The sequence below is a fragment of the Aspergillus campestris genome (genome assembly GCF_002847485.1).
Source record: "Aspergillus campestris IBT 28561 chromosome Unknown P168scaffold_9, whole genome shotgun sequence".
Classification (NCBI taxonomy): Eukaryota; Fungi; Ascomycota; class Eurotiomycetes; order Eurotiales; family Aspergillaceae; genus Aspergillus; species Aspergillus campestris.
The window spans coordinates 650,868-664,248 of NW_020194344.1; the positions used below are offsets into that span (position 1 = coordinate 650,868).

The 13,381-nt window shown below is 57.2% G+C and overlaps 4 protein-coding genes across 4 annotated transcripts; 3 read left to right on the forward strand and 1 right to left on the reverse strand.

Annotated features, from left to right (window-relative positions):
* Nucleotides 1-146: 146 nt before the first annotated feature.
* P168DRAFT_239771 (uncharacterized protein) lies at nucleotides 147-1,995 on the forward strand (the record flags this gene model as incomplete). The annotated part of the gene is made up of 2 exons (XM_024833682.1): nucleotides 147-1,864; nucleotides 1,923-1,995. 2 exons carry the CDS (start codon nucleotides 147-149, stop codon nucleotides 1,993-1,995), a joined length of 1,791 nt encoding a protein of 596 aa, XP_024691190.1.
* A 593-nt stretch (nucleotides 1,996-2,588) lies between these two features.
* On the forward strand, nucleotides 2,589-7,145 carry P168DRAFT_256136 (putative xanthine dehydrogenase HxA). Its single transcript, XM_024834503.1, has 4 exons — nucleotides 2,589-3,021; nucleotides 3,094-3,297; nucleotides 3,357-5,326; nucleotides 5,375-7,145. Exons 1-4 carry the CDS (start codon nucleotides 2,788-2,790, stop codon nucleotides 7,053-7,055), a joined length of 4,089 nt encoding a protein of 1,362 aa, XP_024691191.1. The 5' UTR covers nucleotides 2,589-2,787; the 3' UTR covers nucleotides 7,056-7,145.
* A 126-nt stretch (nucleotides 7,146-7,271) lies between these two features.
* On the reverse strand, nucleotides 7,272-9,542 carry prm1 (pheromone-regulated protein PRM1; the record flags this gene model as incomplete). The annotated part of the gene is made up of 1 exon (XM_024833651.1): nucleotides 7,272-9,542. The coding sequence occupies one exon, from the start codon at nucleotides 9,540-9,542 to the stop codon at nucleotides 7,272-7,274; it is 2,271 nt and encodes a 756-aa protein (XP_024691192.1).
* Nucleotides 9,543-11,252: 1,710 nt separating this feature from the next.
* On the forward strand, nucleotides 11,253-13,305 carry P168DRAFT_346371 (uncharacterized protein; the record flags this gene model as incomplete). The annotated part of the gene is made up of 2 exons (XM_024841880.1): nucleotides 11,253-12,510; nucleotides 12,580-13,305. The coding sequence occupies 2 exons, from the start codon at nucleotides 11,253-11,255 to the stop codon at nucleotides 13,155-13,157; spliced, it is 1,836 nt and encodes a 611-aa protein (XP_024691193.1). The 3' UTR covers nucleotides 13,158-13,305.
* Between the last annotated feature and the right edge of the window lie 76 nt (nucleotides 13,306-13,381).

Sequence of the window (13,381 nt, forward strand, 5' to 3'; positions counted from 1 at the left end):
TACCGCAGTCCTTGCACTAAAACAAAACTTGTTTCCATTAAGCGCGGTGGAGGGATCAAGTCGGATCCACTCCTGACTCTCCATCCTTCTTTGTCCTCGTTCTTTGATTTTCTATCTCCTGCACTGACTGAAAAGAACAAAAGAAGATGATCCCTCATCGGAGTACAACCCTCCTGACGGCCATCGTCTTCATCGGTCTGTTACTCGTCATCTTCTCCTCCACCCCATCCACCCCCGATCCGTCCACGGGCGAGGTACCAGTCTCCGGCCCGGCCAAGTATGTCCCCCGACCGAAGCTACCGGCGCTGAGCGACCTGCACCTCCCGTCGTTCTATCCCACCGCGCATAAGCCGCCCGCGACCCAGCCGGACAGCGCGAGCGGAGGTTCGAAATGGCTGAGCGACCTGTCATGGCTGAATCCCTTCTCCTCGTCCACCACCCTCGAGGAGGACCGATCCGTGCTCCCGCCGCTGCGACACCGACCCTACGTCTACACCTACTACAATGCCGATCAGAAGAATGGTGGACCCCAGGATAATGCCGATGCCGGCCTGCTGCTCGCCTGGCGCCGCGCGTGGTTCGCCCAGGGGTTCCGCCCCGTCATCCTCGGCCGCGGCGAGGCCGTCCACAACCCGATCTACGAGATGGTCCAGAATATCAAGTTCGGGACCGCGGACATTGAACACGAGGTGCTCCGCTGGCTGGCCTGGGGGCACATGGGCGATGGGATCCTGGTCCACTGGCGCTGCTTCCCCATGGCGCGGTACGACGATCCACTGCTGTCCTACCTGCGCCGCGGAACGGACCCGGCGGTCATCACGCGTCTCGACAAGATTCAGAATGGCCTATTCGCCGGCACGAAGGAGCGGATCAACGAGGTGATCAAGGAGGCCGTCAGCAAGGGTATCAGCGACCAGGCGACCAACATCTTCGACCTGGTCGCGCCCGAGACGTTCAAGGTGGAGCAGACCAGCGCCGTGGCGTGGTACAACTCGGCCGCCATCGTGTCGCACTACCCGGCCCTGGCGGAGAAGATGGACCGGTCGCGGGGCTCGGGCACGGCGGCCCTGGTCGAGCTGGTCCACTCGCACCTGCACAACACCTTCCAGAACGCATTTCCCGCCGGCATCGCCGTCCTGAAGCCGTTCCCCGAGCACACGACAGCCCTGGTCGAGCCGGCGCTCCGGTTGGCCCGGGCGCTGGGCCGCTGCCCGCCGTCCCCGATGCCCAACTCCTGCCCGCCGAACCTCCCCCGCTGCCGACCCTGCGACCCGGAGAAGCCGATGCACATCAGCCAGCCCCAGAGCTACCGCAACACGACGCACGTATTCAGCATCGGCACGCTACCGCACCCGTACACACTCGTCAGCCTGCGACAGAACTCGGCGGAGGTGACGACGCGGCACATCCGTCGCGAGACGGAGCGGGACGAGTGGCTGCAAGCCGTGACGCAGGAGCAGCTAGGCCTCGAGATCGGCGGGTCCGCCCGGGCCAGCGTGTTGAAGAAGGTGGTGGCAGACGACGACCTGACGGACGCGTCGCTGTGGATGACGGTCGAGTCCATCCCGCCCGACGCGGGCCAGGCCCTGCCCACGGAGCTGCTGAACGAGTTCGAGTGGCAGCTGGGCTTCCCGATCCCGCGGGAGGAGAAGGACAAGGTGGATGCCAAGAACGAAGGTGCCTCCAAGGAGTCCCTGCAGAACGCCAACCCCAGCCGAGAGGGGGTGGGACGCGAGTACGAGGTGCTCCAGGCGGCCCGGGCGGTGCTGAACAGCAGGGAGGGACCTCAGGTGGTCATCAGAGACGTGGTGGAAGCGTGGAATCTGGCCGATACGGAGGTGTGGCGATTTGTCCGAGCATTCCGGTTTGTCTCCTTCAATCCATTTGACCATTGGAGATCCAACTAACTGATCATCTGATAGCGCCCGAAGTGTCTTTGAGCGACAGCGATGGGAGGAAGAGGAGAAGAATTTCCTGGGACCTCTACACCACTGATTCTGTCCTTCTTTTTCTTGTTTGCTTCGTAGTTCTTTGTTATAATGTGCTACCCCTTCCTGTCGTTGTGGGACTTGTATGGAATCGTGTATCACCACTGGGTTAGGAGGAGCATTGGCGGCGTTATCTAATTTTATTCTTTTTTACTATATTTTCTGTTCTATTCTATTCCATTTGTTCATTCTTTATTTTTTCTAATATTATTTCCCTTTCTTCATCGATCTATTTATTTATCCTTATTTTTAGTAGATATTTCAATCCAGTTATAGATCAAAGGAATCCCATCCATGAATAACAACGGATCCTACTAATCAGAAAGACTCGGATGGTGGCGATCCCCGCATGAACGCCGTGTCACTCCCACTCTGTCATGGTGGGGTTAGTTACACTCTTCTGATAAGCTAACCAGCTAATGTAATGGTTCCAGGTTATCGTTCCATCTTGCAGTATTGGGATTTCCCTTCAAGCATTATTTGGGGCCATTGTGACTTCGGGCGGGTCAGCTTCCCCGGCCCGTCCGCTGCAGCTGCTGGTCACGCTGGATAAAAGATGCCCACATCCCTTGGGTTTCTTTCTTCTTCAGCTTTTTACTATTTACTCTTACTGAGTAGAACTGATTGATTTGATTGATTTGATCTATTGAGAACCATCGAATTGTGCTCGATGTGGGTGTCCATGGCTTGATTGTATACTTCTAAGCTTGGTCCTTCGGTTACTACTACGTTCCCTACCTGATTACTACCTGACTATACAACACAACACTTCTCCCCCTTGGCGGGTCTACACGCGACAATGGCCCCCGGAATTGCGACAGCCCCCGAGGCGCCCGTGGTGGCCCCGAAATCACTATCGCTGGCGCAGTTGACGGAAGACTGGGACGATACCATTCGGTTCTACCTGAACGGCACCAAGGTCGCTGTGGATACGGTCAACCCGGAGCTTACGCTGCTCGAGTACTTGAGGGGTGTGGGGCTGACGGGGACGAAGCTGGGCTGTGCGGAGGGGGGATGTGGCGCGTGTACGGTGGTATGTCTTATCGTCATCCTTGTTGTTTTGCTTGTGGCAATAATATACTGACTGATATGATATGTCTTATAGGTACTCTCACATGTCAACCCCACGACGAAAAAGATCTACCACGCTTCAGTCAACGCGTGTCTCGCGCCCTTGATCAGCGTCGATGGGAAACATGTCATTACCGTGGAAGGAATCGGGAATGTGAAGAACCCGCATGCTGTTCAGCAGCGCATGGCTATGGGGAATGGGAGTCAGTGTGGTTTCTGTACGCCTGGCATTGTCATGGTATGACTACACCGTTTTCAGAGCAGAAGGGATGTATGGATGGGTGGCTAATCGATTAGAGCATGTACGCCCTCCTGCGGAATAACCCCCAACCCTCCGAACACGCCATTGAGGAGGCCTTCGACGGCAACTTGTGCCGCTGCACGGGATACCGTCCAATTCTGGACGCCGCGCAGAGCTTCGCCGCCCCGGCGAGCAGCAACAGCAGTCCGTGTGGCAAGGCCGCCGTGAATGGTGGTTCCGGATGCTGTATGGAGAAGAAGAGTGGCGAGGGGGGATGCTGCAAAGCGCCAGCGGTGGATCTCATGGACGGCAAGGCGCCGAAGCTGACGCCGCCCGAGTTCATCAAATACAGCCCCGACACGGAGCTGATCTTCCCGCCCGCGCTGCACAAGCATGACTTTCAACCGTTGGTGTTCGGCAACAAGAAGAAGCGCTGGTACCGGCCCGTAACGGTGGATCAGCTCCTGCAGATCAAGAGCGTGCATCCCGACGCGAAGATCATCGGCGGCAGCACGGAGACACAGATCGAAGTCAAGTTCAAGGCCATGCTGTATCCCGTGTCGGTCTACGTCGGGGACATCCCCGAACTCCGCCAGTACTCCCTCCACGAGGACCACGTTGACCTCGGCGCCAACGTCTCGCTGACCGATCTGGAGTCGATCTGCGACCAGGCTCTAGAGCGCTACGGATCTGTCCGCGGTCAGCCCTTCAGCGCCATCAAGAAGCAGCTTCGGTACTTCGCTGGACGGCAGATCCGGAACGTTGCGTCCCCAGCAGGGAACCTAGCTACCGCATCGCCCATCTCGGACCTCAATCCCGTGTTCGTAGCGACTAACACCGTGCTAGTCGCCAAGTCGCTCGACACCGAGGTGGAGATCCCCATGAGCCAGTTCTTCAAAGGCTACCGCTCGACAGCCCTACCCCCAGACGCCATCATCCTCAGCCTGCGCATCCCCGCTGCATCGGCGCAAGGCGAACACCTCCGCGCTTACAAACAGTCGAAGCGGAAAGACGACGACATCGCCATCGTCAACGCCGCGCTGCGCGTGTCGCTATCCCCCGCCCACGACATCACCAGCGTCAACCTCGTCTTCGGCGGTCTAGCACCCATGACGGTATCCGCCAAGAACGCAGAATCCTTCCTAGCAGGCAAGAAATTCACGGACCCAGCCACGCTAGAAGGCACAATGAGCGCGCTATCACAGGACTTCGACCTGAAATTCAGCGTTCCCGGCGGCATGGCCACATACCGCAAGTCCCTCGCACTCGGCTTCTTCTACCGCTTCTACCACGACATACTGTCCACCCTAGAAGTAACCTCCGCAGATGTCGACGACGAAGCAATCGCCGAGATCGAGCGCGCCATCTCCACCGGCCAAAAAGACCACGAGGCATCAGCCGCCTACCAACAGAGAGTCCTCGGCAAAGCCGGCCCCCACGTATCAGCGCTCAAGCAATCCACCGGCGAAGCACAGTACACGGACGACACGCCCGTGCTGCAGAACGAGCTGTTCGCGTGCATGGTGCTGTCGACCAAGGCGCACGCCAAGATCCTCAGCGTCGATACCGCCGCCGCGCTCGCCATCCCCGGCGTCCACGACTACGTCGACCACCGCGATCTCCCCAGCCCGCAGGCGAACTGGTGGGGCGCGCCGAACTGCGACGAGCAGTTCTTTGCTGTCGATGAGGTTAATACCGCGGGGCAGCCGATCGGGGTGATCTTGGCGACGACGGCTAAGATTGCTGAGCAGGGGGCGAGAGCTGTGCAGGTGCAGTATGAGGAGTTGCCGGCTATTCTGTCGATTGAGGAGGCTATTTCTGCGGAGTCGTTCTTTGCGCATTCGCCGTTTATCAAGTGCGGGGATCCCGAGAGTGCGTTTGAAACTGCGGATTATGTCTTTACGGGGGAGTCGAGGATGGGTGGTCAGGAGCACTTTTATCTCGAGACGCAGGCTTGCGTTGTCATTCCGAAGTTGGAGGACGGGGAAATGGAGGTGTGGAGCAGCACGCAGAATCCGACTGAAACGTGAGTCTCACCCACTGGTGTCATTTCAACCAAGCTAACGTGCTATAGCCAATCCTACGTCGCCCAAGTAACCGGCGTCGCCAACAACAAGATCGTCTCCCGCGTGAAGCGCCTCGGCGGCGGCTTCGGAGGCAAAGAAACCCGCTCAGTCCAGCTAGCATGCATCTGCGCGGCAGCAGCATCCAAGACCCGGCGTCCCGTGCGGTGCATGCTCAACCGCGACGAAGACATGCTCACCTCCGGCCAGCGGCACCCCTTCTACTGCCGCTGGAAAGTCGGCGTCAGCAAGACCGGCAAACTCCTCGCGCTAGACGCAGACGTCTACGCCAACGGCGGCCACACGCAGGATCTCTCCGGCGCGGTCGTCGAGCGCAGTCTATCGCACATCGACAACGTGTACAAGATCCCGAACGTACACGTGCGCGGCCACATCTGCAAGACGAACACCGTCTCCAACACAGCCTTCCGCGGCTTCGGAGGCCCGCAGGGCCTCTTCTTCGCTGAGAGCTTCATCTCCGAAGTCGCAGACCACCTCGATATCCCCGTTGAGACGCTACGGCGGGACAACATGTATCGCGCGGGCGACAAGACGCACTTCAACCAGGTGATCAAGGACTGGCACGTGCCGCTGATGTACGAGCAGGTGCTTGCCGAAAGCTCGTACGACGCCCGACGACAGGCCGTAGAGGCATACAACAAGACACACAAGTGGTCGAAGCGCGGGCTAGCGATAGTGCCGACCAAGTTCGGGATCTCGTTCACAGCGCTGTTCCTGAACCAGGCGGGCGCGCTGGTGCACATCTACCACGACGGGAGCGTGCTGGTTGCGCACGGCGGCGTGGAGATGGGGCAGGGCCTGCACACGAAGATGACGATGATTGCGGCAGAGGCGCTCAACGTGCCCGTCGAAGACGTGTTCATTTCCGAGACGGCGACGAACACGGTAGCGAACACGTCGTCGACGGCCGCGTCGGCGAGCTCCGACCTCAATGGATACGCGATCTTCAACGCGTGCGAGCAGATCAACGAGCGGCTGCGGCCTTACCGGACGAAGATGCCGAACGCGCCGATGAAGGATCTCGCGCACGCGGCTTACTTCGACCGCGTGAATCTCTCTGCGCAGGGGTACTACCGGACGCCGGAGATCGGGTACGTGTGGCGCGAGAACAAGGGACAGATGTTCTTCTACTTCACGCAGGGCGTGACGGCCGCTGAGGTGGAGATCGACACGCTGACAGGCGATTGGACGCCGCTGCGGGCGGACATCAAGATGGACGTCGGACGCACGATTAACCCATCTATCGACTACGGGCAGATCGAGGGCGCGTTCGTGCAGGGTCAGGGCCTGTTCACGACGGAGGAGAGCCTCTGGCACCGCGGGACGGGGCAGCTGGCGACGCGGGGTCCTGGCAACTATAAGATTCCCGGGTTCAGGGATATCCCGCAGGTTTTCAATGTCAGTTTGCTGAAGGATGTGGAGTGGGAGGAGTTGCGGACGATTCAGCGCAGTCGGGGCGTGGGCGAGCCGCCGCTGTTTATGGGGAGTGCTGTGTTCTTTGCGATTCGGGATGCGCTCAAGGCGGCGAGGAGGCAGTGGGGGGTGAACGGAGTGTTGAGTTTGAGGAGTCCGGCGACGCCGGAGAGGATAAGGATTAGTTGTGCGGATCCGATTGTGGAGAGGGTGAGGGTGGAGGGGAAGGATGAGGAGTGCTTTTTTGCTTCGATTTAGTTCTTGTATCTTGGTTGATTGAGCGTTGGAATCTTGCATGGTATAGTATAGTATAGCCAAGTATGAATGCACATTGTGATATCTATCTACCATAGCAGTACACGCCTCGACTCCTCTAAACCAGGACAACACAGGCTAACTACATGAAAGGAGTCAATGATAGTAAGAAAAAGAAGAAAAGAACAGTCAAATAAAAACAAATAAAGAAGAAAGAAATCACCGCTTCTCCCCCGCATACTCAACATAACTACTCCCCCTCAAATCCGGCCCCCCATCAACCATCAACGGCCTCTGACCCGCAAACCCCAACTTCTCATCCTGATACTGCGTCTCCGACACAGCCGGCATATTGACTCTGGTATTGCCCGCAGTAGCAACCTCATACCGCGGCGCCGGCTGCGTCCGGCTGATATCATCATCATCGCCACCACTATTCATATCGTGGTGTCGGCCCCCGTAAGAAGCAGGATTAGGCATCGCCGTCAACGGCACATCAGTGAAACCACTGGAATTAGGAGAAGAATGGTGGGAATGAGGGGGAGGGGGGACGTGGACACGCAAGGCATGGGCGGGACCGCCCTCGCCGCGCGTTTTGTCGCGGGTCCAGAAGAGAGAGAGTGCGCGGATGATGCCGATCAACGCGTTAAGAGCCCAGAGGAGGACGAGGATAGAGAAGATGATAGCTTCGAAGCGAATGGCAGAGTCGATTTTGGCAACGACGCGCGCGACGACTTCTGTGATCTTGTTGGCTGTTTGGTCGCCTGCGTCGGAGAGGAAGCTCTCGTCTCCTTCGCCGTTGATGGAGTCCGCGGCGCCGCGGGTGAAGATATCGGAGGGGAGATCGGGGAGGTTGATGTGGGCGTTGTCGTGGACCCATGTGAGACCTTTTTGGACGGCGTCGATTTTGAGACCTATTAGACAGTCGAAGAGGTCATCAAGGAGGTCGCGGAGGAGGGTATCGCCGAAGGTGTCGTTGAGGAGGGACTCGGTCTTGTCGACGAAGGCGTTGAGGGTATCGTTTAGGGCGGTGGTGGCTGGGTCGACCCAGTCGAGGAGGTCGTCGTTGAGAGAGGCGTCTGTGTCGGCGATGGCGGCGTTGGCGTCGTGGGCCCATGCCTTGGAGGTGTCGTCGAGGTGGGTGACGACTTGGTCGGCAAAGGCGCCGACTTGGGTTGCCAGGTCGGGCACCGCGCGCTGGACGGCGTGGAGGAGGATGTACTGGCCGAGGCAGGCGAGGAGGCCTGCGAGGCCGAGGGTCAGCACGAAGAGTGCTGCGGGGGTTGTCGCGTAGGCGACGGCCCAGCGGGTGAGGTTCTGGCGCCGGCTGGTGCTGCAGCGGCTGGCGGCTTTGATGCCGAGGGCGGCGGTGGCGGGGCGGGAGATGATGTAGACTGCGTCCATGGGGTCTGTGGTGGAGGAGGAGGAGGAGGAGGGGTCTTTGTGGAGGAGATGGTGGGAGCGGTCTTTCATGGTGCGCCAGCGGCGGATTTCCTGCCAGGCCTTCAGGAGACAGACGAGGACGACTAGAATGACGAGCACGGCGATGAAGACGCGGCGGGCGAGGGCGGCGAGGTCGCTGATGTCGTCGAAGAAGGCGTTGATGCCGCCGTTGTGGTCGGCGCAGAAGGAGAGGTGGGCTTTTGTGGGGACGGAGAGGGCGGCGCGGTCGAAGGTGTAGTTGGTGAGGGATTCGTTGACGCGCTTTTTGACGAGCTCGAAGGGGGTGCGCAGGACGTTGGAGACGAAGGCGTCGACCTCGGAAAAGGTGGGGATGGAGTCATTGAGCTTGTCGAGGCCGGTGTCGATGCTGGAAGGCAGAGAGAGGTGGTCGAGTTTGTCGAGCGAGCCGCCGACGTTGAGCTTGGGCACGTCGTCGCCAAAGGCGCTGGCGACGGAGTTGATCCTGTTGAGGAACTTGTTGAGGCCGTTGTCGAAGGTGTCGACTGTCTTGCTGATGTCGTGGCCGATCTCCTTGACGGTGGAGTTGAGGAAGTCGGTGGCGTCCTTGATGACCCCGACGGCGACCTGGACGCTGCCTCGGACGGCGAGGGTGAGGAGACAGAGGTAGGTCTGGTACATGACCTTAATGAAGAAGAGGACCAACTCTTCGACGGCGGTCAGGGACAGCATCAGCACGGACTGAAGGGCGTGGACGGCGTGCTCGACGCTGGAGGCCGTGACCTCGTTGACGCCCTGGGCCATGTAGTGTGGCATCGAGGCCATGGCGCTGCCCATTGACTCGACGGTGGTGCAGGCCCGGAGGGCGTCGGCGTGGGCCCCGTCCATGTCGGTCTCCATGCCAGTGACGGCGATGAGAACGCGGACGAGGACGAGCAGCAGCAGGATGGTCCACGGGTTTATCCAGACCTGGGACAGGCGGGCACGCAGCCCGAGATACGGGGTCAACTCATCTGGGTGGCGAGATTGACTACCGTGGGGGTCACGCGTGTAGGGAGGGAGAAGAGGAAAGATGGAACGAGAGAACATGATTATAGTCTATATGATTGAAGAGAATGATGGAGATGGACCTGCCACCAACTTGCACGCTTGTCGTATGATAGGAAATATAAGTCTATTGAATGGTCATGACATCGAGTCAAAAAGAGAAAGAAAGAGAAAAATGAACAGAAGAAGCCGAAGAAGAAAGAATTACAGAACAGAAGGGAGAGACCGGGGTGTCATTAATAAAGGATTAGAAAAAAAGACAATAGACAATCAACAAAGAGGGACCATGAATGAACTGGTGTTTCATCTTGCGTGAAATGACAGTCACCGGTCTCCTCCAGCGCCAACCAAATATAGATTTTTGTATAGACAGCGCGTAAAACATCCTTTGCATGAAAGTCTCTTAGCGCTTGGTTGGATTCTTCAACCCGATCAGATGCGTTTGATGCCGGCGCTTAGGGTTGTTGCCGCCAGAGTGGAGATGCATCAGCCACCTGGATCCACATGGGATTGATTGGAAGGGAGATAAAGTAGTGTGCAGAATGATGAGAAGACAAAGAAGTTCTGCAAAACATTAAATAATAGGATGATGCTATTAAGAGTGGAAGTGAGATGTTGTTATCCACGTGACTATCCCCGCCCTAATCCTGACTTCAGCCCATCAACTGGATAGAACATAGAATGAATACAGACAGAATACCGATGAAGAACAGAGATAAATTATATGTAGATGCTGCATTATCTATAAGCAAGATAGTCTATCTTATATTCTCTTTGCTCCAGATTAGATCAAGTATAGTCCTGATCAATCCAACCACAGCAGTCATCCGCTCACGTCTAACAAGATGTATAGAATAATGTATAGAATACCCTCATCACACCCCGTTCACAGATAGACTAGAGGCATGTAGTAAATCGCATCATTGTCAAGATGAGTCGTCAAGATGAGTCGTCGCCGAGAACCCACGATAATAAAACCGCGAAATTCTTGTTTTCTTTCCTCTTTCCCCTTTCTCTCTTCTCACGATCCTCTCACGTGCCCTCACAAGCCCTCACTTTGGACCGTCAACATCCTCTGACAGTATGGACCATCATCTATCTCTGTTGAGATGAAAACTAATATGTCTTAGATAGAACAACTAGTCTGTTTGATACCAAGATACCACCATAGCCAGTCAACTGGTGTATGACCATGGACTCAACCAGACCAGACTCCCCTGACCCATCCTCCCCATCCTCTCCCCTCCGATCCAGCCTCCACTCTCCAGGAGAAGGTCGCACTTCTAAATCAGTCAGCTTTGGTCCAGTGGATGTCAGTGTCCAGGCTCCCAGTGATGATGAAGATGAAGTTGACCCGGTGGGTTCTCATCTCCTGGACCCTGGTGATGGAGACGATGAAGCAGACCCAGTGAAGGCAGAGAAAGGTGAGTGTCCTGTCTGTCACCGTATCTTCACCTGGTCATCGTTACTCTTAAGCTGGCATTCACCAGATCAGAGGAACCATGGCTGGTTTTTCCTGACTATATATTCCCATCTTCCACTCTTCTCTTCTCCTCCCCATCCTCTTCATCCTCTTCATCATCATCTCTTCTCCTTGATACCATCCTCTCCAGTTGCGACATCAATCATCTAACAAATTCAGAACCGATCAAAGACTCTGCAATCTCTCAGGCCCTCGACGTGATTCATCCGTGTACTGACACGCGCTCTTCTGACGACAACAGTCTCCCTAGTGAGACAGACTCATCTACCATGCCCATCTACGGCGGCAGCAAGAAGGGTAAAAAGAAGAACAAGGGTAAGAAGGGTGGAAAAAAGAACAACAAGAAGATCACCAATGCTCTGACCCCTCTCAACCAGCCCAGTGGCCAGGGCCAGGTCGACCGTGACGGCGCCGAGTCGGAGCATTCGTCCAGCACCGGCACCTTTTACACCGCCAAAGAGTACCAGGACGATGACCTCGCAGAAAGAATGGCTCTTCTGAATCAGCCAGTGGAGCAGGAGTTCACCCTTCCTCTGGGAATCCCAGGACCCGCGTCGGAGCATTCTTCCAGCACGGCCACCTTCTACACCGCAAAGGAGTACCAGGACGACGATGACACCACTGAAAGGGTGGATCCTCAGAATCAGACCGTGGAACAGGAGCTCACCCTCCCTGTGAGAGCCAAAGAGCCTGAGACTCCACCAAATGAGCCTGCTCGCGAGGCCACGGCTACCCCGACTCAGGCCCTCACTCCCCAGTCGGCCAAGGCGACGCCCCCATCCGGCACCTGGTCCAATGCCCCCGGCTCCAGAGGCACAGCCTCAACGGTGATCACCCCTGGTCCTGCCCTCAACAGCAGAAAGAAGAAGAAGAAGAAGAAGAAGACTGGAAGCCAGGGCACCACCAGCCAAAGTACCGTGACCGGATCCTCGTCCGACGTCATCGCCGGCCACGCCCACCCCGACCCCGTCCCCACCGCCATCCTCGCCAACGAACTCGCCCCCGAGCACAAACCTAAAAACTTCGTCTGGGACCTCACCAAGCACGTCTTCATCTGTGCAGCCCCCGACTGCAGCGAACGCTGCCACACCTGGGCCCCTACAACCGCCATCTGCCCCAGATGTGGCCCCTACTCCGAGATCCGCTACTGCTCCACGCAGCATCTGCTCCAGGACATCAAGCGTCACTGGGTCTCGCACTGCCTTCACTACACCTTCGAGCATCCCTGCCGGCCTGACTCGCTGCCTCCAGCCCTCGCTGAAGCCGTCCCTCTGATCCCCTGCGCTCACATGTACGACATGCCCGAGCGCCATCGCCAGGCCGTTTACTTCAACGCCAACTCTGCGCGCGGCGACTACTTTATCTTCTCGGACTATGACGACCTCCGCGATGCGGGGACCATCCTGGACGACGATCTCGACACACGCATCCGTCTGCGCTGCTCGTCGCGCGTCATCTTCACCGTTACCATTCAGGACGCAGACCTGAAAGATCGATTCCGTCGGATCCTGGCAGCCTGTCTATTCAGTACTTCCCCACCCTTCCCATCAAACAAATAACATCAAACCAAACCAAAATACTAACAGATTGAAACAGAAACCATCACAGTCGTAGTGGTGACCGACTACCTCTACCGCCTCATCCGCGACAACCTCCGCGCGCACACCCCCAAGCTCACCAAGTCCCAACTCGCCCACCTCGAAGCAGCCGTCACTTACCAATTCGCTCAAGAATTCTCCACCACCCTAAACGAACAGCTCGTCGGCCGCCGCCACGCCTGCGAAACCGACTGGACCGGCCGCAACCGCCGCTTCTGCCGCGACGCCACCTGCCGCGCCGAAGACCGCCGTCTGCTGGGCCGTCACCACGGCGCGGGGCACAAGCATACCGTCGAGGGACTGGAGTCGTCGTATTGGATTTTGAGAGTTGCGAGGAAGACCTTGCCGCCTGCTGCTCAGGGCCATGCTCATGCTTTTGAGGTTGGGGCGAAGGCGCGCATGCGCGGTGAGGGCTTCCCTGATGTGGTTCCTGAGGATAGGAGGGTTTTTCGCCGTGGGGAGGGATGGGATGGGGCTGGCTCGGGGGAGCTTGAGATTGAGGGGGTGAATGATTATGATTTTCCGATTGAGGTTCCGGCGGATGTTTTTGCTATGGGGGAGATGGATTGGGAGTAGTTTGTTTTTGCTTTCTTTCTTTGCCTTTTGAGGGTGTTGTGTCTGGATGGTTTGATGGACTGCTTCGGAGGCTAAGGATAAAGGTGTGGAGGGAGATTGATGTGTTTTTTCTTTTTCTTTCTGTGCTGGATCTGGATGGTTTGCGTCGGAGGATAAGGGATGGACTATCGACGTTGATGGATTTTTCTTCTTTCTTCCTCAAGGTACTGGGTCAGAATTTGGTT

Excerpts from the sequence above, each read along its gene's own strand:
- P168DRAFT_256136 (XM_024834503.1), top strand. The coding sequence starts at position 2,788 with ATGGCCCCCGGAATTGCGACAGCCCCCGAGGCGCCCGTGGTGGCCCCG. Across the intron at positions 3,022-3,093 it reads GATGTGGCGCGTGTACGGTG|GTACTCTCACATGTCAACCC; the intron begins GTATGTCTTATC and ends TATGTCTTATAG. Across the intron at positions 3,298-3,356 it reads GTACGCCTGGCATTGTCATG|AGCATGTACGCCCTCCTGCG; the intron begins GTATGACTACAC and ends CTAATCGATTAG.